We start from the raw sequence: 24,868 nt of genomic DNA on the forward strand, positions 1-24,868 counted from the left end.
ACACGTTCTGCAGGCTCTGTTCACTTTCCTTCATTCTTTCTTCTTTCTGCTCCTCAGACTGGGTGATTTCAATGGCTTTATCTTCAAGTTCCCTGATTCACATCAAATAGGCTGTACAAGTTGGAAGATGGAATTAAAATGAAAAGTTCCTATAATTAGAAGAGGGCTGTTTGTGATTCACTAACTGTTTTCTTCTCTTTGCTCTCAGCTTATCTGTCTCACTTTCCTCATCCACCAGTTAAGGCTTCTCTCTTTTGTTTGTTCACTTATTAATTCTTAAATTAATTATTGGTTCTTCCAGCAGATAGTACAAGAAAAGAGTACCTTTCTTGTACTAGGCCCTGGAAAAGACCCAGCCCTGCCCACCCTGTGATGCAAAAGAAGAGTGACTATGCCAGATGTCTAAAAGCAAACAGAAGTCTTCCCCCTTGGCTCCATCAGTGTGTCTGAAAAAATGGGGCCAGAATGAAATGCGAACATGACCCTGTTGATGTAGAGTGTGTGCCTTCCCAGCTCACCCAGATTCACCAGAGACCTTTCTGCCACTCCTGCCACTATCCCGACTCCAGTGTCCACTTGGAGGGTTGTCCTAGCACCCTGGCCTTTTGATTTCTTGACCTCACGTGTGAATCCTTTTTTGCTCTGCCTCACACAATCTTTTGCTCCTGTAGTTGCACTCTGGACCATGTGTTTGCCTAGAACCAAACCATTTCAGAAATTAATAACTAAGCATTCCTCTCCAGCTTGTTCCCACTGTGACTACCAGCCTTTCAGGTCCTCCCGTTAGTCCACTCATTTTTACTTTCTCCTGATTCACTTCCCAACTAACCCGGCTTATTTGCCATAGGCTATTACAATAACACATTTGCCAAACCTGTGAATTCTCTTGCTTCTCAGTCTTTTCAGCCATCTGGATGAACCTAACCCCGTGCCTCCCTATTTTTCCCTAGTCAAACTTTTTGAAAGAGTTGTCTCTACCCATGGACTCCATCTCCTCATGATCCACTTATCCTCTGCAATATGGCTTCTGCCTCCACCAATTGACTGAAACATCTTTGACTGAGGCCATCAGTGTCTTTGATGTCACTGTCTACCTCCTCAGCCACATTAGGTAGTGTTGTTCTCTCTTTCCTTTTATCAGCTGTCCTCTTCCCCCACCCCCCACCCCCTGAAACACCCCTCCCTGACTTCCAAGACACTTTTTTTCAGCTTTCCTACCTCTCCAGTAGTCTTTCTGAGCCATGTTTGCAGGCTCATCCTCCTCTGATCCGCCAACAAACCTCAAAGCTCTGTCCTAGGCTCTCTCCTCACCTCTATACTCTAATCCTCCCTAGATCTCAACTCAGTTTCCATTCCCACCTATATCCAGATGTCTCACAGACGTGACTCTCCAGCCAACATTTTTCTTCTTAGCTACAAATGTAAATATATCAAACTGGCCCTTCATATTTTCACAGGGATGTTTCAGTGACCTTCCTCATCCCCCACCCCCACCCCCAAACAAAGACTTCAACTTGTGATCTTTCTAACCACCCCCCCTCCCCCACCCCCCAACAAAGACTTCAAATTTGTGACCTTCCTTACCCCCTACTCCCCAAACCTGGTCTTCATCCGGTGTTCACCATCTCAGTAGCATTGCCATAAGCACATCACCAGCTTCCAAAACTAGACACCCAAGAGTCATCCCTGTCCCTTCCCACCCCTCACCATGCTCCTTATTCCCCATATCCAATCCATTTCCAAGTAATTACAATTTGTCTTCCAAAACCTCTTCACTCTGCCTATGTCTATGTTCCGACCCCTGGTCCAAGCATCCCTCACAGCTTCATAGGTAAAAATTCCTCCCTCCCAGTCTCATTTCACATTAGGCTTTGTCTTGTTCTCTGCTTTCTGGCCATCTGGCCTTGTTCCAGTTTCTTGAAATCCAAAAGTGGTTGCTTCAGGACCTTTACACAGGCTTTTTCATTAACCTGGAATGCTCTTTTCCTCCTCATCCCTCAAACCTCCACTTAAGAGGAAGCCTTGCCTGACGCCCGTATCTGGGGAAGGTTACCTGTCAAGAGCTCATATAGCACATAAGGCCTTCACATGAGGGCCCATACTAATAACCATCATCTTTCTCCTCAAACTGTAAGCTTCTAGCGTAGCTCTGTTTTGATCATTAACCCGGAGCCTAGCAAATACCGGCACATAGTAGGTACTTAAAAATATTGTTGTATGAACCAATGCAAACAACCAATCTGCTGTACTGCCATTAGCCTGATTACACACAGCTTCCAGATTCGGAGGTTTAAGAAAAACGCTTTCCTGAGGAACAAAGCAGAAGGGTTAATATTTAAAACAACAAAACTGGTTTTAGCCAGAGTGGCCAACATCATAACAGGGACTGAGCCCTCAGTGAGGAGCACAGTGTGCATTTCGTAAACTAAGTCAGTCATCCCCCCATCCCCCCCAAAAGCCAAGCCAGGCAGGTACTAATTATTATCATACCCCATTTGAAGATGAGGAAACCAAACCTCTGGGAAGTTAGGTTTCTTGTGCCAGTTATAGAGGTGCAAGGCTTGAGAATTGTAGCCCCGCGCGGCGCGGGCGGGAATCCCGCCGAGTCCTCCAAGGCTCCACCTCCAGCGTTCTCCCCGCCCTCCCGGCCCTCTTCCCACCGGCGCACACCCCTGCCCCGCCGGGGCTGGCTTTCGCCCAGGTAGGCCTGTCGCGGGGAGCGGTGCCTGCAGTGCCGGCCTCGGCCACTCGGGGGCAGCCGCTCGGCTCGGGCCGGACCGCTCTGGGCCGCGCTCCTCGCTCGCCCTTGGATTCGGCTTCAGCTGCAAGCGGCCGCCCCGCCAGCCTCCAGCCCCGACCCCCCCGGGCTCTCCGCGCCGGACCCACCACCTCGGCTTCCCGGGGACGGGACGCAAGCCGCAAGCAGCACGACCGGGTGTGGAGCGGACCCAGGAGATGAAATGACAACGACAACCCTCCAGGTACCGCGGCGCGGCGCGGCCCAGCCCGGCTTGCGAAGGCCGAAGGAGGCGCGGCGGGCCCTGCGGCCGCGAAGCTGGGCGCGCAGGCGGGCGGGCGGGCTGTCTCCTCGGAGCTCGGGCCTCGCGGCCCCCTCCCCCTCCGTCCTCAGTCCCATCCCCGCCTTGTCCCGGTCTCCGCCTGTTTCTGTTTTCGTACGCTGGGAACCGAAGGGTTGCCTGTCCCGCCAGGCCGCCGCGACCCCCGCCCAGCCTTCCAAGCCCCGAGGCCGCTGCGTGCAGCCTGCACCCCCGTACTGCCGTGCTCGTCAGCCTCACCCTCAGCTGGGAAGACTCGGGCCTCGGGTTGGGCTGGTCGCTCTGGGAACGATGGTCACTCCCTGTTTCTCTTGAACCAGATTCTGGAAGCCCCTCTGCACCCCTTCTAACAAGCCTCGGCTCCTTCCCGTCTCTTACTTCCTCTTCTCTGCCAAGGGCCCCTTCATTCATACCTGAAATCGTGCAGGGTGCTGCTGGGGTGGCGTCACCAGGAGGAATGACTGACCCATTCTCCAGGAGCTGCCAGTTGTGTCAAGAAAACATAAACATCCTCGGTCTCATCCGGGCCTTGAATCTCAGCCCTGTGACCTTGGGCTAGTTATTTGCTCTTGGAAACCTCAGTTTTCCTTACCTATAAAATGGGGTAGTAAAGCACTAATTCATAGGGCTGGTGTGACAATGGATCTAGATTGAATAATTCAGGTAAAGCATTCTTAGCACAGTGTTTGGGACATGGTAAGTGTTCAGTGGTGACAGATAATGGTGCTAGGGGATAGACAAGACTTCATGGAGGAAGGGATATTTGATCCTAGCATGGAAGGAAGGTAGGTGGAACTGGAGGAGGGATGGTGACTGCAGGTGGAGGAAAAAGTCGGAATGGAGGCATAGAATAAATTGGGATACTAAGCCAGGAATTAGCTGGCGTACAAAGTACCCCATTACCCCCAGCAGCCAGTGCCCCACCCCACCCCCAGAAGCTCTGATCTGTTATCACAGAGTTATACAGATTTCAGTTTTCCAGCCAAATCTGACTTGCACAGCCAGATTTTGTGCAGCCTTTGAACTAAGAATGTTTTTACAACAGATTTTTAAGGTATAATTCATATACCATACCATTCACCCATTTTGTACATTCACAGTGTTGTGCAGCTATCACTGCAGTCACTTTTAGAACATTTTTCATCTCCCCAAAAAGAAATCCACATTCTTTAGCCAACACTCCTTAATCTTGCCATCCTTTCCAACCCTAGACAACTACCAATCTACTTTATATCTCTATAGATTTGCCTATTCTGGACATTTCATATAGATGGAATTATATATATGAGCCTTTGTCACTGGCTTCTTTCACTCAGTATACTTTCAAGGTTCATCTCTATTGTAATTTTCACATTGTTAATTGAAAAAACATTAAGGTCATGTAAAATTCAAGCTTTTGTGTCTATAGGTTTCATTGGAACACAGCCCCACGCCTGTTTATGTACTGTCTATGATTGCTTGTGCACTATAAGGCAGAGTATGCCTCACAAAGCCTGAAATATTTACTTGCTTTCTGGCTGTTTGCAGAAAAGTTTGCCACCTCCTCTGTTAGTACATCTTCTTTACCCTTTTCTTTCATCTTCATCCTTTGTCATATATATTACTACAGATGCAGCAAGGCTGGCAATCACCTTACGCTCCTCTTAGGCAAAAATCTTCCTCTCCACATTGAAACTGAGGCCTCCCCTGTGGTTGCCAGAAAAATCTAATGCACTCCTAGGTGCATTAATAGAGTGCCTAAAAGGAGGGAGGGGGTAGGCTTGCTCAGCCCAGAAATGTAGGATACTGTTCTGAGCTCTACCTTTTAAAAAGATAGATCTAGCAAGAGGGGTGGAGAATGATCAAGCCAGTAAGGAAAACAGATCCAGGATTTGGAGGTGCTGTTCTGGAGATGAAAGGTCACCAGGGGCAGGAGTACTGCCTTCATGTCTTACCTGAAGGATCATTGTGGAGGAGAGAGACTAGACCAATGAAGCTTGTGTTTAAGCTAACCATCCATAACCATCCAAGAAGGCTCAAGGCTCTAAGCCCTTCTGTATTTGGAGGGAGCTGCAGCTTGAAAGTAGTAGCTAACCCCCCCTTTTTTTTTTTTAACATTTTTTATTGTGAAATATGTATACAAAAAAGCAATACATTACAAAGTACATTTTAACAAGTAGTTATAGAACACAGCGCTCTTTTACAATTTTCTCATCTCTTCAGTCTGGTGAGTTCATTTAACATCAACCTGGCCTAACTTAACCCGTCTGTTAGTTTTGTAGAGCTATTTGTGTGCCTCGCTGCGACTTCTTACTTTAGATGAAGAAGGGCTGCCACAGGCCCTATCCCTGTCAAGGCTGGGCAGAAGGTTTATTGTTTGCTGTGGATGGGGCTTTGGAGATAGTGTGGGTCTGTATGCATGGTGCTCTATCTGACCGAGGATAATTTCTGGAAATGCTTCCTGGGTTGGAAAAGCTGCAGTTTCTAAAATTGGATATGTAGGTGTGGGGCAGTAGCCTGAAAGATCAAGCATGCTTTATGTTCAGTCTAGGGATTTATGAAATTCACAATCACAGTTCCCCTCGTTTGACAGCAAGCACTTTTCTTGCTGTAGCTACTCGTATATTGAAACCTGTGTCTAAACATACCCTCCCTAACAACTTTAGAAAAACCCTTCATTTCAGCCTAGAGAAGCAAGTTGAGTTAGGACAGTAGAAGATAGTAAAGGGCCGTTTAAATCCATCTCATAGAAACTCTGCAAGTGGTTAAAGGACTTCCTAAGTGGCAGTTCTTCTCTGGCCCTGAAGGCCAAGTGCAGTTTCTGGCCTCCATGCTGAGCTATACAGTAGTAGGTTTGTTCCAGTGATTCCCCTATTCCAAGCTCTCAGTCCAAATCTGCTTTCCCTTGAGTTCTCAATATAGTCTTGAGAACACGCCCATTTGAGACCTAACCTGAGATATTAGATCAGGTTCCTACCTGCTGAAATCCAGAGTAAGGGCTGAGGAAGAGTTACTTTTAATTGTATGTTCTTATTGTGCAGAGGGATGGCTATCTTCTGAAGCCTCCTTTTAGGATTTTCCTAGTTGATATTGGAAACATAGGCTGGCATAATGGTCTGTGACTGACAAATACACAGGCCTGGCATTATCTCTCATCAGTGTGTTTTTGCTGCCTGTGACTCCAGAGGCTTTCTGGATTTCTTTAGAAGTACTGAGTTATGTGCTTTGCCTTTCCAGAAAGCCATTGATCTGGTGACAAAAGCTACTGAAGAAGATAAAGCCAAGAATTACGAGGAGGCACTTCGGCTCTACCAGCATGCCGTGGAGTATTTCCTACATGCAATCAAGTGTGAGTCTTGTGTGGGGTCCTCCCCACCTGCAGAGCCCCTATGGGAGAAGGGCATCTGATGCTTACAGGGACCTCTCTCTTGCTCCCCTTTTGCAGATGAGACACACAACGACAAGGCCAAGGAAAGCATTCGAGCCAAGTGTTTACAGTACCTAGACCGGGCAGAGAAGCTGAAGGATTACTTACGAAACAAAGAAAAGCATGGCAAGAAGCCAGTCAGAGAGAATCAGAGTGAGGGCAAAGGGTGAGTGTGGAGGGGTGTGGACTGCTCGGTGACTTGTTAGTGGCAATGCTGCCGTGTACTTCCATGTGTCTTCCTTATGGGGGATTCTACTCATACGAATAATAACATTTACAACTGAACCCTGGTCTCTGCAACCAAAATGTTGGGATATAATCCTGGCCCTGCTACTTCCTCGCCATATGCCCTGGACAACTGCCATTGCCTGTGCCTCTAGTTTCGTCCTCTGTAGAAGGGGAAAGATAATGGAACATCCCTCCTCGTGTTGTAAGGAGCAAATGAGATGATGTGGGTAAAGGCCTGAGAATAGTGTTGGTGGTAAGCAGTGAATACACATCAGTCACTATTATTATTTTAGAATTATCATCTTCTGACAGATGAGGCAACAGTCAGAGAGGGCAAGAGATTTGTCAGGATCACAGAGCTAGTACATGAGAGCCTAGATCCATACGCAGGGCCTCTGTTTCTGATTCCAAAGCCAGTGTTCTCTCTGCAGCCTCACACCTCAGGTCTGTGTTACACCCACCACCATGATTCCAGTTAGCTGAGCAGAAAGGCCAGTGGTATCCTGGAGGCATGAGGAGGAGGTTCTTGGTGCAGGAGGATTATGGGTGGGAGAGAAGAGGGGTCAGAGCCAGCTACCTCGCCAGAGCCTCATGTCTCTTCCTGAATGGACAGCACATCTGTGTTTTTATTCCCCAGGGTGAGAGGCATTCTCAGGAAAGATCAGGAGGGTAAGGATAGAAGAGTTTTCTGAGGATAGTAAATAAATTATTTCAGAATAGGAATTTGCCATTGAGATGGAATAGTTATTGTGTTCTTTTTCCCAGGTGTTCCCCTTTAGGTTTAAACTTTTACCTCTTATCAGTCCTTGGGAATGTGACTACTTTGGAGTCACAGCTGCTTGCTGACTATTTCTCTGAGTCCCTAACAGGCTAATGACAGCTACATTGGTTGATTCACTGTTCTTTAGATGCACTGAAAGCAGATTTCCCTCACTGACCTGGAGAAGGCAGACTTCTCTATTAGTCCCTTAATGAAGAAACTGGGATGGGTTAGGAAGGAGAGTGTTTTCTCGGATGTTCAGAGGTGAGTTGCTGATAATGTGGCCCTAATGTCATCAGGGCATCTGCTTACCTGTCACTCAGCAGTGCTGAGTATTCCTCAGCCACCATGTTAGCAGCTGGAGCCTGGCCTTGCTTCAAAAGTCTGCTTGTTAGCTGGCCCCTGCTTCCAGGATAAAAGGTCAGCTTATGATCTTCTGTTTTCTTTCCAGCAGTGATAGTGATAGTGAAGGGGATAATCCAGAGAAAAAGAAGTTGCAAGAACAGCTGATGGGTAAGATGCTCAGGGCCCCACGGCAGTGGGAGGAGGCATGGTAAGAGTCCCATGGCTGGGTTAGCTCATGCTCATCAGCTGGGCTTTGCTGCAGGTGCTGTTGTGATGGAGAAGCCAAACATTCGGTGGAATGATGTGGCTGGACTGGAGGGGGCTAAGGAGGCCCTCAAAGAAGCTGTCATTTTGCCAATTAAATTCCCACACTTGTTCACAGGTAAGAGTTGAGCCACTATAGGCCTAAATATAAAATATCAGGCTTCTGAGGGAGCCAGCTCAGGGCTCTCACTCTGGAGGTATACAGGAGCAAGTAATAGCTCAGCTCCCTGAGCCTTGAAAGGGTAAGTACACCAGGTCTGCTCATCAAGGTACTCTTTACTGTGGCTTCTCTCTGGTGTCAAAAACACTTTGTGACTAAAACTTTAAATTGACCAACTCAGTGGGTGAGCAGTCAGGAACCACTGAATGTCACCTTGCAAGGTCATAGGGATCATTAGCAAGGACTAGGACTGAGCCTGCACAGGTAATTTAGTTCCCTTTACTCCTTTGCTTCTAGAATCAATATTTTATAGAACTTTTTATTTCTATGACTATATTTGCAGTGACTAAGGATTCGCTTGCTTTTTTCTGTCCACTTTTCCCAATCAGGAAGTAGCTTACTTTGGTTTATTCTTTATTGTAGGCAAGCGTACCCCTTGGCGAGGGATACTGCTCTTTGGACCCCCTGGCACAGGGAAATCCTACCTGGCCAAAGCTGTGGCAACAGAGGCTAACAACTCCACTTTCTTCTCTGTGTCCTCCTCAGACTTGATGTCAAAGTGGTTGGGAGAGAGTGAGAAGTAAGTCAGTGGTCAGGCTGTGCTCTGCTGGGAGAACAAACAGCTGCTAGTCATCCAGCTTTCTGGGCCTGGCCTTTGGCATCACCTCCCAGAGAAGCTGCTGCTTGATCTTCTGGGAGAAGTAGCTAGGAAAAGAGATATCTTGCTAGCTTATTGGATGAGACACTGTCTCGAAAAAGCAGTTGAAAATAGAAAGAAATTTGAAAGAGATGAGGTACTCAAGAAGGGAAGGGAAAGGAACTAAGAATAATTGATTATCAGTTGAGTATCTCCTATTGGGACACTTTCTATACCTTAGATAACTTATTCCCCCACTGACTCCATTTTGCAGGTGATAAAACTGAGGCTCAGGGGAATGGAAGTGACTTGTCCTGAGTTCAGAGCTAATGAATAAGACTACCTGGTTTTGAAGCTCATACGAAGGCTTGCTCTTCCTCTTGGTACAGTGCTGCCAGAGGATTTGTTACCACCCTTTTTTCTGAAATTCAAGCATGATGTGGTGTCATCTTCCCTGTGTGAAGGACAAGAAAAGAGTAGTGGTGACTGGGACCCTGGGTGGGCAGGTTTGTGAGTGTCCAGACTGCAACCCCATGTCTCACCTCACAGGCTAGTAAAGAACCTGTTTGAGCTGGCCAGGCAGCACAAGCCCTCCATCATCTTCATTGATGAGGTCGATTCCCTGTGTGGATCCCGAAATGAAAACGAGAGTGAGGCTGCCCGAAGAATCAAAACAGAGTTTTTGGTCCAGATGCAGGGTGAGTGGTACTCCTGGGCGCCCCCACTTGGTTCCTGCTCCACCAGATGCCACACCAGGCCTACATAATTTAGCTGTGGCTGGATTTGATTGTCCTTTGGTTCTGAAGGGAAAAAAATCAGAAAAGCAATTCTCTGCTGCATCTCATCAGATCTCAGATGGGCTTTCCTTACTGAGAGGGAGGTTACTGAGACCTTTGCCGGACTTACTTTCTTCCCCTCCTAACACAGGCAGTGTTGGCAGTCCCCCAGACCCAGCATGTGATTCAGTTTCAGCTGTAACTCTCACCGGCGATGGCATAGTGGTGACTTCAGATCATGACACAAAAAGCTCCTGAGGACCTTCCCCAGAGATCCAACTGATTGTTGAAAGTGTTTTCAGAGTCATCATTTTTGTTTCCCTTTCTCCACAGGGGTGGGGAATAACAATGATGGGACTCTGGTTCTTGGTGCCACAAACATCCCATGGGTGTTGGATTCAGCCATTAGAAGGAGGTGAGTTTTCCTTAATGGGTGCCAGGAGCTGAAGTCTTTCTCCAGCCACAGTAAGCTTGCTGCTGGCAACCTGACCATATCCCCTAGGGTCTTCTCTGCGTGTGTCTGCGTGGTGTGCCAAGCCCTGGGCTTCTTTAGGACTGTGCTGCTGACTTCGCAGGCCTATAAAGTGCATCTCATTACACTCCAGGAACTCCAAGCCTCTCCTTTCCACATATACAGTTCTGTCTTCAGCTCAGTTCCCCTGTATGCTTGGCTCTCCTAGGTTTGAAAAGCGAATTTATATCCCATTGCCAGAGAAAGCTGCTCGTGCCCAGATGTTCCGGTTGCATCTGGGGAGCACTCCCCACAACCTCACAGACGCCAACATCCATGAGCTGGCCCGAAAGACAGAAGGCTACTCAGGAGCAGACATCAGCATCATCGTGCGGGACTCCCTCATGCAGCCCGTTAGAAAAGTACAGTCAGCAACACACTTTAAAAAGGTGAGTGAGCCCAGGAAGGAATTGCTTAGAAAATGTCACAGGAAAGGGGGATGTCAGTTTTCTTTGCCAGCCCCCTGCTCCTGGTATGTGGCTGTCCAGGGGATGTATTCATAGATTCCTGGAGAACCAAGGGCAAGTGCATAGGGAACCTTCCAGATCTGATGGGGTAGAGGCTGGATTGTACATGTTCTCCCCTTCTCAGCGGTTCTTCCTGCTTGAATGTGTCCACCTTGGATTGTACACAGCTGGGGAGGGGGCACTTTCTTAACCAGCTGTCTTAATCAGCCTCCACCATCAGCATTGTACCTCTGTTCATGGGGCACTAATAAATGTTTGAAAATGTTGGATATAAAATTACAGATTATGAGGAAGACTCATCTGTTCATTCAGCAGATCTTTGCTGAGTCTTTGCTGTGAGTCCCACCGTGTTCTGGGTGCTGGGAAACATTGGTGACCACAACAGACAAAACTCCCTCCCATTTTTAGCAGGGGAGACAAGACAATAAACAAAATAAATATAAGCATCTTAGAGGGTGAGGAGAGGGGGGAGATTGAGAAGAATAAAGGATATCGGGAATTTCAGAGGCGTGGAGGGTGGAGGTGCAGGGTGCACCCTTAAAAGATAGGCTACACTGAAGCGGCATTTGAGAGGATGAGTGAATGAGCCATGGGAATATTGCCAATGTAGCAGAATTCTTTGGAAAAACATCTTAGATGCAGTGTATTCATAGCAAGATTTGGTTAATGAGCAAAGTAGAAGTTATTTTGGGATTCAAATTGAGATTCTGGAGAACAGTGGCTGGAATAGCATGCTAATAATGAACTTCTGAAGTCAGACCTTGAGCCACATTGACTGCTCGGCCGTAGGGTTCTGAAGAGGCCCATCCTTCCTTAGACTTCCAGTGACCTGGAAACCCAAGCATTTGTACCTACCATTACCTCTTCTGTAGGATTCAGAAATCAGGCTTCCTGCCCCATTCCAGCTAGTCTAAATCCTGTTTTGTTTTCAGGTCTCTGGCCCTTCCCGCACGAACCCGAGCGTTATGATTGAAGACCTCCTGACTCCATGCTCACCAGGGGACCCAGGGGCCATAGAGATGACTTGGATGGATGTTCCTGGCGATAAACTCTTAGAGCCTGTGGTTTGCATGGTAAGTGACCAGCTGGGAGAATGGAATGCACAGAGCTTAGAATATTGGGGGCTTGGGTAAAACTAAGTTTTTCCAGTGATGAGAACTCGAGTTAAGCCTTTTTTATGCCAGCTTCCCCATAGTCTGGGGTTAATTTCAGTGGTTGCCACACAGGGTAATACATGTTGGGTTTAGCTTTGCCTTTTCTATAAGTTGTATCAAAACATCTACTAAGTTCTTTGATTTGTGCCATTCCTTAAAATAAAGCAATTTGGCACCTTCCTGTTTCCACCCCACCCCCACCCCCCCAATAAATAAAATAAATTTCTCCCATCTCTGTCCTGGGCTCTTGTGGCTCCTCCTAAACAGAGAATGGCCTTTGTAGTTCTGGGTAGTAGGATTCCCCTGCCATTAGGCCCAGGACAGAGGAGTAGCAGTTAGCAGTTAGTATTTCATTTTCTTCTGCAAGAAGAGTAAAGTCCGGAGAGTTACAGCCACATCATTCCATGGTTTGGCTTATTTGGGCACAGAAGGAACCAATAAATATATGTCAGCATGACCTGATACAATTGTACAGGCAGCCACTCACCCATCAGTCTTAACCTCTTGTCATCTTAGCTTTGCTGACTGTTTAGCTTGTTCTGCTCCACCAGGCGTCTGTTATTGTGAACGGTGGGATGAGCAAGGAGCTGAGAAAGAGTTACTAGTTGGAGTTTTGAGATGATGGGAGCGTAGATTCTTTTGGTCCAGAAACAGGCTGTCTCAGGAAAGGTTCCCCGTCATAGAGGTATTCAGGCAGAAGCCAACCCACTGCAGAGAGTTCTTCTTTCTGAGGGGTGGGGAATAGCTGGGTGACTTCAGAGGCAGGCTACATGGTTCTGAGATGAGGGGAAGCTGACTGCATCTCAGCTGCATGCTCTTGTTTTTGCAGTCAGACATGCTGCGGTCTTTGGCTACAACCCGGCCCACCGTGAATGCAGAAGACCTTCTGAAAGTGAAGAAATTCTCAGAGGACTTTGGACAGGAGAGTTAAAAGCTTCTTCACTTAGGTTATAGTGAAGGTGGGAGGTTGATCGGGGCAAATCCATGGCACTCCCCATGTCAGTGGCCAGGAAGGACTCTGGGGCTCATTCTACCGTCACTACAGCATCCCTTCTGTCTGGCCACCAGCTAGGGAGCCGAAGGAAGGGCTTCCCTAGCTGCAGAGACGATCTGAAGCACATTCGGCACATGGTGGAATACTGGCTCTTCCTAGTTCCTCTTCATCTTCCAGATGCTCACCAACTCCTTTTCCTATTCCTCATTTTTTTTTTCTTTTTAAAGCCTTTTTTCTCTTAAATTAATGCTGCTTGGATTTTCTTCTTGTTTATAAATAAAAATAAAATTACCTGGAAGCATCAAGGAACAGGAGTAGCCAGTGCTCTGGGGTGGGGACAGCAAACATTTAGAACAGCTTGCCAGGCTTCCATTAGCTGTTCTTTGTATACCCAAATTTTGCTCCTTGAGAACAGACTGGCTGATGCTCCCGGGTTTCAAGTCTGAGCTCTGCCTGCAAATATCTCCTCAGGAGACCTGATAGTAAAGTCAAGCCATTCCCACCCTCCTAGGTTTGCATTCATGGCCTGCCTTCCTTGCAGGGGGAGGAGTTGGTTTTTTGTGTGAGCACAAAGTTGTGTAGGTCAGAGTGAGTTAAGGCAGACAGGTAGGTTTTCATTGCTGTCTCTTCTTCCCTCTGAATGTGAGAACACTGAACCCAGCCACTTGCCCCTTGGTCCCTGTTCTTAGATGATCTAATAAATCCTATCCCTTCTTGAGCCACCTGAGTGATCTCATCTTTAACTCTCGTCTGGGGCTCTTTGAAAGCCATTCTTGCTTCCAATAAAAAGATCCTCTGGTTTTCTCTCTCTCTCGTTTCTACAGCAGAGTAGGAAGTAGGAATTGCTCACCAACTGCCACAGTCCTCAGGCCTGATCTCCAGTCAGGTTTACGAGTCCTCTCTCCTCCTAAGACCTCAGCAGTTTGGCTAGGGGGTTTAAGGCAGGGACCTAGACAATTCTTCCTATAGTCTAGCCTCCAGATCAAAGACTGCAAACTGGGAGGCCCGTGGGACAGACATGGCCTGAGTATGTTTGGTTTGGTTTGCAGTCGTCATTTAAAAATCAAAAGTTGACTTAAAATTTGAGATTTCTACCTCCTGAAAAATTAAAATAGATAATGCTGGGCTTGCATTCTCATAAGGCAATGTGCAACTGCAGTTGAGCACTGCTGATCCTGTTCAGGGCATGTGGTCTCTGGTGGGCTGCCTCTCACATTTATGTTGCCTAAGGGAATCTGCAACCCCCAACAGTGAGACACCCATGGCTCCAGAACTGGCAGTCCTGAAAATGCTGGTCTGATAGCCAGCAGTAGAGAATCTGTTACATGATTACCATGTGCATATGAACACACTAAAGACAAACCACATTCAGACAGAAAAAGCCTGGGATGGTAAAGCCTGTGAAGGGGGTTGTTCTAGCTCTCTCTCCCTTCCAAAAACCAGTATTCCTCTTTATCTTTAAAACAGACAGTCCAGAACTGATCATGTGGCCAGCTCTTAGATAATGTGAGCCTTCATCATGGTGTTTCTTTTATCTGGTCAGGAGCATCTGCTGAAATAAGCTAACTTGTGATGGTTACCTGTCCTCAGTGCTGCTCTCCAATGCTGATGGGGTGCCCCCATGCTCAGTGAGTCTCCCCTCCCAATGGCATCTGTGCAGCAGCTGGGAACTTGGTCAATCATGTGCCCTCTTCACCAGTTCATGTTTGTAAATGCTTGCAAGAAAGGATATGAAACCGCCTCCTGCCTACACTTTAGCTAGCTTAAGAGAACTTTTTTATTCTATATCCAGTTACTTGAATTAGGTTTTTGCTTTTTTTTTCACTTGCTTCCTCATCTCTTCTGCTTCAAACAGGTCATGAGAGTTAAAAGAAACTTGAGGGCTGCTACAGTTCATCCTTCTAGCTCTAGCTACAGCTTGCACGGAATGCCTTGCCTATCCGTTTGTCCCCATGATCAGTGAACAGGGTCAACTATTGGAATGATAGTGTTCCCTTCAAAATTTGTGTCTACCCAGAATCTCAGAATGTGACCTTATTTAGAAATAGGGTCTTGCAGATGTAATTAGTTAAATTAGGTCATACTGGAGTAGAGTGGGTCCTAAATCCAATGATTTCTGTCCTTGTAAGAAGAGGAGAAATTTAGAGACATAGAAGGAGCCAAGTGGAGGAGGAGGCAGAGATTGAAGTAATGCACCTACAAGCCAAGGACTGCTGGCAACCAGCAGGAGCTAGGAGAGAGCTATGGAACAGACTCCCCACCTCAGAGCCTCCAGAAGGAACCAACACTGCCAACACCTTGATTTCAGACTCCTGGCCTCCAGAACTGTGAGAGAAAACTTGTTGTTGAAGTCACAAGTTTATGATAATTTGTTACAACAGTCCTAAGAAGCTAAGATGAATACTAATGCTGAATCTTGGCCATCAGTTGCCAGCCTATGCTGTGACATCATTTATGTTAAATATGGCTAATACGTGCAGAGGAATTTCCTCCCTTAAATGCTTACTGTCAGACTCTCATTTTGTCCCTAACTGGGGAGTCTGTTTTACACTTGCCTAAAACTTTCAGTTATTTGATTTTGTTTTCTTAGGCTATCTGCCTCAGGTGGAAGAGATTTTCTTTATTGGAAATGCAAGGATTTACTGCCTTGAACTGTACCTTCTGAGCTAGTTGACCAAATCCTCCCTCCTACATGGATTTGTTTACAACTGTAGGTCTCACTTTGTCAGCAATACAGTCTTAGGCTTTCTTCACATTCTACTCTGAGTAATCATTTACTCTGGGATCATCACTGTCAGGAAGCTGGAAGCAAATGCTACTGATCTACATCACAAAGGCTTCAACAACAACAGTTTTCTCTCAGTGTGCTCCAGTGCCGCTCTGCAGGAGCTTCTGAAGATTATCCAAGTGAAAGGAGGCTCAATGAATTCTGACCTTCATAAAGACCCATGTTTTCAGTACAAATGAGTTTCTACCAACTTCCCCCAATGCCAAGTCCCTAACCTCAGGGCAGTGCTTGGTCAGATTTCCTCTCCAAAGTTTTAAACATACAGAGAGCCAGTTTGCTTTTACTCAGCTTTATGGTGGGTCCCCCAGAGTTGGCTTGTTTAGAGAAAGCCTGGGTCTTTGCTGGATTTGTTTAGTAAACTGCTATTTTAAATACTTTTTATTCCTAAACAACTGACTAAATTACATATACACTTTGATTTTGTTTGATAAGGGAACCCACGCTTAGAAACTGGGGACATAAAAATGAAGACATTTATCAAAAGAAACTGGAGTTCCTTCATCTCTTGAACATAATGGTAATTTATTTTTCCTAACAAGTGTGGTGATCAGAAAGCACAAGTTCTGTTTGCCGTTTCTGCTTGCTTACAACTAAGGGAGAGGTTCACTGCTCCCTCTCAACTATCACCCCCTCTCCAAACCCTGCTCCATTGCCTCCACCCAGTGAATGAGCCAAGTACCAGATGCTCAAGAGATATGAGCAGAAAAATCTTCCTGAAGTCTTTAAAAAGTAGAAAGCAAAAGATGGAGACTTCAACTATACCTGAACCTGTTAAACTGTGTAAGTACTTATTTACATGAGTATTGTCATTAAATACTTCTTGAACTGGGGTCACTGTATCCTGTGTTTTACTTCCACAAGCAAACTGGTGTCCGAGGCAAACCAAGGACTCTGCAGGTAATACATATGCACACGAGTCCTTTGTAAGAATTAGAATCCAGTGAAGATGGTCAATCACAACCTTACCTGCCTTTTTAAACAAGCATTTCCACCAGATATTTTGTCAAATATTGGCTCTGGGAATAGATTATACATAGGTCTTATGAAATAATTCTACTGAGAATGGTTATTTGTTCACCCCAGTGATCTCCACGCAAAATTGTTAGGAAATGCTCCTTGGAGTAGGGAGGTGGGGGCATTTTTCTTCTCAAGCTGAGGGCAATATTTTGTCCATAGCTGATTTCAGGGCAAACATTTCTAACAACTTCATACAACTGGGTTTGGCAGCTTTGGCAGTACATTGTTTTTTGTTAGATTCAAGTTATGTAATGTGCCTGGTTCAAAGACACTGTGTGTGTGTTCTGGTCAGAAGCAGCAGGAAAGCTTTAGTCGTTCACCTCCGTCCAGTGGATGTTTGTAAACGTCCTGCTGTCCATTTTGTCAATGAACAAGCAGCCCTGCAAGTGGTCCATCTCATGCTGGATTATACGGGCTGCCCACCCACTTGCCTGCCACACCGCCGGCTCTCCTCTTGGGTCCAGCCCTGCAAAGGGAATTACAGTCTAGGTGAGAACATGCCAAACTGCATCAACCATCCTCAACCTCATTACCCTATTCCCTGTTCCTGCTCTTAATTGTTCCTGTTTACAAAAGGCAACATTAGAAATGGACTATAGGGAGCAGCTCCTATCTTTCCTAGAAAATCTGCCCGTTATCAAGTTTCAACCTGGTTCCCACCTCTGAAGATTAGGTTGTTGGGCTCAGTAAGATGCTGAGAGATGAGAAAATATCTTCCTAAGGTGCTTCTGTTCAAAACACTTCCGGCTTCTGAAATACTACTATTCGCCTTCAATTTCTAACAAAGGTATGGTACCAAATAAAGACACCATTGACTTTTAACCCTCTTGGACTAAGTGACTTGGTCATAGACAACTATCATCCCGATTCCAGCAAAGAACCACATTCCGGGAAACAACCTGTGGTATGATAGACTAGGAGTGGCTTATCTCCTTGTGCTGCTCTCAAAGGAGGCTCCCTCCTCATCACAACCTGTCAATCCTGAGTCCCATCCATTCCCGGGCATTGCTCTTTGTTCATGCCCGGAATCTCGACTGATTAGTCATTAAAAGACTGAACTTTCACTGGAGCTTTGTTCAAACAGTGTCTTCGGACCCGTGGGCGCCTCCTCGAAGGGTGGGGAGAAACGCAGCAGTTATCCAGCCTACCCATGTTCCCAGCCTATACGCACCTGAGATCTGTACGGCCTGGAAGCGAGGCACGCAGGCCAGGAATCCGGCAACGCTCTCGCAACCCTCCGGGAAGGTGACCATGCGGCTGTCCAACACCCGCAGGCTGGGGTTCAAAAATACGCGAAGACGGAAGGGCTCCATCTGTCGGATGTCGCGCATGCGCGGCGCGCATGCGCGGTAAAGTGCCTCGGGGAATTCCAGGGCCAGCACCTGAAGGGGCACCCCGAGCTGCGGCGCGCTCAGTCCCACACAGTGACGGCGCCGCATCACCTGCACCAGCCGCTGCACCAGCCGCTGCAGCTCAGGGTCCGACAGCTGCGTCGGCTCTATCGGAGCGGCCAGGGTCCGCAGCGCCGGATCCCCCACTTGGCACACGCGCGTGTACGGCGGCTGTGGCGGTCCCCTCACCAGACGTCTCACGTAGCGCCAGTAGGAGCGCCGGCGCGCAGGGCCCTCGAGGCCGGCCGGGGCAAGTGTGGAACTGCAGGCCCGGGCGTCGGGAGCCATCCTGCACCCTCCCCATGACAGGTCCGGCCCTATGCAATGCCGCACCCGCGTCCACAGGGTTGCCCGCAGCAGCCTACACCCCCATCGGTCCATTGCAAACCCTGAGCAAGACTCGGGTGGCTCGTACTTCCTCCTCCCCCGCCTCCGTAGCCAAGTGCTTCCGCCGCCAGGGACGCTGGGAAACCTCCTTCGTGCCTTCCGGGAAGCGCGTGGCTTTCCCCATGAAAACTGAGACCCTCAGTGAGAGAACTGCTTGCCACTTGGTGACAATCACCTTTATTATATAATTCCATTTTTGGCTTGTATAATCAACAATATATTTACATAACTACCAAGTTCCTCCTTTTTATTATGAATACCTGCAGAAATAATCCTGCGCCTCTCCCGAGCCTGTCCGGTGCTTCCTAGGTGAACTTTCCCGGGCCTCAACACCGGAAGCAGCTCTTCCCACCAGATGCTGCATGTAAAAACCATGATCTCCCAAGCACTAAGTACTGAGCCCACTTCTGGGAGTAGGGAATAAATGTTAAGCCTTGGTACTAGGCAGGTCAGCTTGCAACTGCTCCCCTTGCAGCAGCTCCCCCTGAAATGATTCCCCTGGCAGAGGCTCCTCATGCAATGGCTCCCCTGATTCAGTTTCTTCTGGTCCACCCAAAGGATAAACTGGAGTGACAGGATCCAGACTTGGCTCCTCTGCTGGAAGTTCTGGGGCTGGAGCTGTGAACTCAAGCACTAGTTCCTCTTCATCTAGAGAAAGAACCATCTCTCTTTTTGGCAGGATAAAGGTGAGAGGCTCTTGGATTACACTGATGTTCACGTGTCCAAGTTTCCCATATTTGGAGAGCTGAGTGGGTGGAACACCTTACAACCAAGGAAGAGAAAGCAAAATGGGGGAAAAAATAAGATTCAATATAGATGTCACAGAAAAAAACACTTAGAGGAACTGACAGACACAATTACTATATTTTAATACAGCAAAATCCATCTTTGTGATGTGGAACAAGAAGCTGTAGTGTAAAGCAAAACTCAGGAGGTAACTGGCACTGTGTAGGGCAGTTTAAGAAAAAGCTAAGAAAACACCAGTAAATATGGGCCTCCCCCTGAAAAAAGCTGAGGAGAAAGCAGAGAGCAGCCACTCTGCTGATGTGATCACCGATCCAGTACAGTTTTAGAAGCTGTGCCTTCCCCCACTCCTCTGCACATCCCACCACAGTCCGCAGAAGGAACTGTAGGTGAATTGGAAAAAATATTTTTAAAAACTTTGTGGATATTTCATATAAATGGAATCCTACAACATACGGTCTTTTGCGACTGGCTTTCCTCCACCTAGCTAGACATAAAAAAACACATCTTAGAGGACTCCATTTATGTAAAATATCCAAAATAGGCAAATCTATAGACAGGCAAATCTAGATAATGGGGGAAATGGGGAATGACTACAAATAGACATAAAGGATTTTTGGGGGTGAGAGATATGTTCCAAAACTAGATTGTGATAACGCACAACTTTGTACATTTATTGAAAAAAACAATGAATTGTACACTAAAAATTGGGGGAATTGTATAGTATATGAATTATCTCAATAAAGCAGTTAAAAAACATCCTTTCTCTTACCTAATGTCTGTGCTATTTGAGTTGGTGGGAAAAGGACTTGGAGACAACGATTTAAATAAGGAACAAGGTCTTCCAGGAAGACAGTACAGAACTGGACAAAGAGCTCTTGCTCTCCAAAACTGAAGGCAGCCTCCTCAGCACGATGGAAGGCCAGAATTATTTTGGTTATCTAAGAGACAGGGACACCATCAATCACCCAACAGGCTATCACCATCAGTAATACATGAAACAAACAACAAATGTGCACACCCCTCCCTCAAGTCTTCATGAAGAAAGTCACTGAAAATAGTACATTAAACTGTTCTTGTTTAAACTCAGAATTATGGTGAATTTTCTAAAATCTGTCACTTCATTTATGTATTCCTAACCTAGCTTGTTTTGTTACTAGCACAGGTTCCAATTCCAGTGGAGGAACATCATGAAATTATAGAGAGAACACAGATTCTTGACTCCCGTGGGGGACAGACCAGAACTGTGATGGATCCAGGAAAATGAAACTAAATATAAAAGATTTCTACTGAGCAGCTCCAGGAAGATGGAAGCACTAGGAAAAAGTAAAGGATGAAACCAGAGCTGGAAAAGAGAAGTTCCACAAACCAGTAACCTGTAGCTGACATTACAGACGGGTGGTGGAGTGTCATAGCAGCTCTGAAAAACGAAGGCATAGGGCCAGCAACAGGACCTACTTCATAGGATTTTGAGGATCATGTCTTCCTCAAAACTACCTGGCATGGAACAAGTGCTATATAAATGTTAACTGATTATTACCTGGATTTCATTGTCTCTAAAAGCTTTAGTGCTCATGCTTTCTTACTTTTATAAAGGACATCAATGGAAAGATTTTATATCACCATTTCACAATTGCTACCTGACCGACAGTATTAAGATTCCATCAGTTCTAAGAAGCATCCCAATAGCTAAAGATTTAAATGTATAAAAAAATGTACACCATACTAGGAAATTATTATTATTATTACAGAATTCTATGAAGGCTCTTGTAAGCAGCTCCTGGGTGTACACAGCTGCAAGGAACTGAATTCTGTCAACAACTTGAATGAGGTTGAAAGAGGAACCCAAGCTCCAGATGAGACCACAGCCTTGCTTAGAATTTGACTGCAGCCCTGAGACCCTAAGGCAAGGATCCAGCTATGCTATTCCTTTGTGAGAATAAATGTATGTTGTTTTAAGCCACTAAATTGGTGGTAATTTGTTACAAAACAATAGAAAATGAATACATTACTGAATCAGTGCTACACATGAGCCACCTCATGGATTGTTCTAGGGTCTCATTAAGGGAGGACTAGCTAAAGCTTCTCAACCAGAAAACCTCTGAAATCACATTAAATTTCTCCGAGTCAGCAGGCACCATCATATGGACCAGTTATTGCAAAATTCTGGTTACCTGTTACCAAAGAAGGCCTGTAGTAGTAGAAAGCCAAAAGAATGAACTCACCTTGGCAAGGGCATCCTCCAAAGCCCCAGTCACAGCCTGTGCCAGGGCCACGGGACAGCAGAGGCGCAGGTCATTGAAGGCAACCAGAATATTGTTGAGGAAGCAGGCAAGGGGTGGGAAATCTAACAGCACCATGGGCGGCTGCAGCGTCCCTGGCTGAGTCACCGGCACAGCGGCAGGCATGTTACCACTGCCCAGGATGGCAGGAGCTGAAATGAGGGTGTAGGAATTCATTTCATCCTGGAATTTTTCTACCGCTTCCTGAATTGCTTTCTGGAAAGTGCTGATGGCCACCTGCTGGAAAATAGGTGCCAACTGGCCCCGGAAATCAGCCCCTACTCGGCTGAAGGACAGCCCGAAGTACATGCACTGGCCCAGCAGGGAGTCTAGGCGGCCACCTACTCCCCGGAGAAGGTCAGTCTCCAGCACCTGCAGGAATTGTGAGACTTTCTGTAGCACCCAGCCATGGAAGATAGCACTCTCGTTCATGGTATATTCACCCATGGCAGGAGGCAGCAGTGGGTCCTCATCTGAGAAGATAGCACGAAACTGTGTTATAATATCAAAGAGATGGACACGGCAGGCTTCGATGGTTTTTGTGATGTGGTAATAAGGATCATCATTGGGGATAGCTGTGAGGATGGAATGGAGCCAAGTGTCTCGGGCCTGAAGAAACTTCACCCTCAGCTCAGCCTCTGTGAAGACATCCATGCGCCTCAAGTAGCCAATGACACGGAGGCAGGCAGGTAGCTGGATGTTGGTCCGCAATTGCTGGATCAGCTGACTCAGCATTAGCTGCATGGACTGGCGCACTTCATTCACAATGCCCTACCAATACAGGGAGTTAGTCACACCACTCTGGAAAAGACACCTTGTGAACCCATTCTACTAACTTTGAACATTGCAGACTAACATTATTACTGCTTTCCTGACATATGAAGTAGATTTCCTAAAACTGATGCTTCCAGATTCATGACAAAGATCTGGATGGGTCATTCTCTTGCTTAAAATACAATCAATAAAATTCACACTATTCATCATGGCCTACAGGCCCTGCCTGGTTGTCCCACTTCATCCCCTAATGCTCTTCCCTTGCTCACCTCAGTCCAGTCATACCACCTGTCTTTGTATACCTTATGCACTCCATCTTCTTCCCATCTCTCTACTTGTTCTTCCCACTTTCTGGTTTGTTCTCCCTCCAAGTCTTCTTGTGGCTGGCTCCCTCTCTCCATTTGGGTCTCAGCTTGAATGTTACCTCTCTAGAAAGGCCTTCCCTGACTACTCCACCTAAAGTAATTCACCATAATCTCCCTCTACCCATTCCCTGGTTTATTTTCTCCAGACACAAATCACTGTCTGAAATGATATTATTTATTCATTTATTTGCCAATTATTGGACCTCCCACTAGAATGTAAGCTTCATGGGACACAGGCCTAATCTACTTTGTCCACACTGTATCCTCAGCACCTAAATCAGTGCCTGGCACACGAGTGATACCTAACAACTGAGTGAAAGAATGAGTGAATGAATACATTATGTGCAAGCCTGCCTGGCTAAAAATGTAAGGGGTTTCGCTATGCTATGCATCTAAAGGTTCAGTGATAACCAAAGAATGACTGTGAGAATATCAGTTTGAATCCCCTCTGGGCAAGTTGGCTACCTGGATGACAGGGATAGAGGAATATTTCCTTTCCAGTCGGCGTACATAGGCTGCAAGCTCCAGGGCCTCTTCATAATAGTTGTTACGGACACAGGTGTCCATGAGTTGTGGAATCTCCAGGATTTCCAGAATCTCTGTATGCCGATTCAGAGTGAGGGTGTTCATGCGGCGGTTGGAGCTGATCTCCTCAGCCTCCTTCATGAAGTTCCTAGTAACAGTCAAGAGAATGTTATCCCTCACTGCTTTGTACCCAAACTTTAACTACAGTTACCAAGCACTTACTATGAACTGAGCATTAGGCTGAATGGTTAATCTAATTAAACTTTAACTCCATGAGGTAAATACTATTATCCTTGAGGAATTTCCCAGAGAAACTAAGGAACTTGTTCAAGATCACACACCTCAAAAAAGACTGATAAATTTGAATTCAGATCTCCTACTTACTAGCTGTGGCAAGGTATTAATCCTTAGAGTTGTTTCCCCATTGATAAAACAAAGCTGTGCAGTTTAAGTAAGAAGATGCATATACAGCACTTAACGTAAACTGTGACAGGACAAATGTTCCTTTAAATATATTTACTATAATTATTTTCATAATAAAGCACTCACTAACCTAGTAGCCCTAACCTTGCCCCCAACTTCTACCAGACTCTTAATCATCTTCTATGCTGTTGTTTAACCTTAGTTCCCATCAGGGTCTATTTTCTCCATCTCCTTGCAAATTTCAGAGACCTACTTAATGAAGTCACCTATCCATTCTGGGAGATGGAAGAGTAAAAAAGTCGTTGTCAAATATCCAAAAGTACAGAATAAAAACAAAACTTGTTCATGAAGGGCTGGAAGGCAGAATGAGAGATATGGATTGAGGATTTAGGGAAGCAGAATATATCAAAAAGGAGGAACTTTTGATAATGTTTGCTGCCCCAATACGGGTGAATTTCCTTATCAGCTTCCTATCACTGAAAATTCTGGTGCATTGACCTCAAGTCCCAGCCGTTGCAATATCTATTAAACTGACATTTATGGAGTACTGACTGTGTGTCAGACTCAATAAGTGCTTTGCATGAATTCCCTTTAAGTGCTCGCAACGACCCCAAAAGGGACGTGGTCTTGGGTCCCACTTCTGCCTTCAAAACTCAGGAGCCATGCCATTAAATAAGCCATCAACCTTTCTGTGTTTCAACTTCCTTGTTAGTAAAATTGGAGTAACAGAACCTATCTCAAAGGCTGAGATAAGGATTAAATAAATTAATAAAGCACTCGGAGGAGAGCCTAGCACAGGGCAAACGATATGCAAATGTCAGCTATTACAGGTGTTAAAAGCCCCCTTTAGTGCCAGAACCGCCGCACCTGCAGGTCTGCTGGAAGCTGGGCAAGCGGTCAAGCAGGCGGCCGAGCGACGCCTCAACGTCGCCGAAGAGGCGGTGGATGCGCTCGGTGCACTCGGCGCCGCGGATGAAGGTCTTATAGTTGGCAAAAGCCAAATCGCGCGTCTGCTGCAGCAGCTGTGCCCGCTCCTCTGCCAAGCGCTCGGGCTCGCGTCGTAACCGCTCCAGCCCCGAGCCACTCAACTCTCGGAGGTAGCGTCCTACATCGGGCCGCTCCCGCCATTGGGCCTCGGAGAAGCGGTCTCGGAAGAGCGACGCCAGGAGGCCTTCATCCTCCACCTCCCCGAGAGCCGCTGCCGTGGCCGTAGTTGAGGAAGTGATAGTCGCCGTCGCCGCCATCTTCCCAGCCGCTGCGTCGCTTCCCCTCCCGAGTAGCGAAGCGCTGGCTCCGAATCTAAGGCCGGAAGCAACGGGGACGCATTCCTGTGGTTTCTTATCCGACTGACTTTCCTTCCCCAGTGGTCCTCCAGTCTGCGGGGCCTGGCGGGGCGCTAGAGTGGGGAACGATT

The 24,868-nt window shown here is 46.7% G+C and overlaps 2 protein-coding genes across 4 annotated transcripts; one reads left to right on the plus strand and one right to left on the minus strand.

Annotated features, from left to right (window-relative positions):
• The first annotated feature begins 2,788 nt into the window (after positions 1–2,788).
• VPS4A (vacuolar protein sorting 4 homolog A) lies at positions 2,789–13,476 on the plus strand. 2 transcript variants are annotated; one of them, XM_077132849.1, is made up of 11 exons: positions 2,789–2,981; positions 6,273–6,384; positions 6,481–6,628; positions 7,902–7,963; positions 8,058–8,177; positions 8,643–8,799; positions 9,406–9,554; positions 9,966–10,047; positions 10,313–10,532; positions 11,543–11,683; positions 12,594–13,476. In XM_077132849.1, exons 1-11 carry the CDS (start codon positions 2,961–2,963, stop codon positions 12,693–12,695), a joined length of 1,314 nt encoding a protein of 437 aa, XP_076988964.1. In that variant the 5' UTR covers positions 2,789–2,960; the 3' UTR covers positions 12,696–13,476. The 2 variants fall into 2 exon arrangements, with proteins under 2 accessions (XP_076988964.1, XP_076988965.1); XM_077132850.1 differs by having other exon boundaries at positions 7,905–7,963.
• On the minus strand, positions 12,535–24,833 carry COG8 (component of oligomeric golgi complex 8). 2 transcript variants are annotated; one of them, XM_077132843.1, is made up of 6 exons: positions 24,322–24,833; positions 22,972–23,179; positions 21,311–22,138; positions 19,858–20,026; positions 18,927–19,103; positions 12,535–17,029 (listed from the first exon to the last, which is right to left on the minus strand). In XM_077132843.1, exons 1-6 carry the CDS (start codon positions 24,696–24,698, stop codon positions 16,872–16,874), a joined length of 1,917 nt encoding a protein of 638 aa, XP_076988958.1. In that variant the 5' UTR covers positions 24,699–24,833; the 3' UTR covers positions 12,535–16,871. The 2 variants fall into 2 exon arrangements, with proteins under 2 accessions (XP_076988958.1, XP_076988957.1); XM_077132842.1 differs by lacking the exon at positions 12,535–17,029 and having other exon boundaries at positions 18,399–19,103.
• Between the last annotated feature and the right edge of the window lie 35 nt (positions 24,834–24,868).

This window comes from Tamandua tetradactyla, chromosome 16 (genome assembly GCF_023851605.1).
Source record: "Tamandua tetradactyla isolate mTamTet1 chromosome 16, mTamTet1.pri, whole genome shotgun sequence".
Taxonomy (NCBI): domain Eukaryota; kingdom Metazoa; phylum Chordata; class Mammalia; order Pilosa; family Myrmecophagidae; genus Tamandua; species Tamandua tetradactyla.

Coding starts and splice junctions, on each gene's coding strand:
- VPS4A (XM_077132849.1), top strand. CDS start 2,961: ATGACAACGACAACCCTCCAG. Junction 7,964..8,057: donor GTTGCAAGAACAGCTGATGG/GTAAGATGCTCA, acceptor GCTTTGCTGCAG/GTGCTGTTGTGATGGAGAAG. Junction 8,800..9,405: donor TGGTTGGGAGAGAGTGAGAA/GTAAGTCAGTGG, acceptor CTCACCTCACAG/GCTAGTAAAGAACCTGTTTG.
- COG8 (XM_077132843.1), bottom strand. CDS start 24,698: ATGGCGGCGACGGCGACTATCACTTCCTCAACTACGGCCACGGCAGCG. Junction 23,180..24,321: donor AGCTTCCAGCAGACCTGCAG/GTGCGGCGGTTC, acceptor GACTGTTACTAG/GAACTTCATGAAGGAGGCTG. Junction 22,139..22,971: donor CCTCTATCCCTGTCATCCAG/GTAGCCAACTTG, acceptor CTGTATTGGTAG/GGCATTGTGAATGAAGTGCG.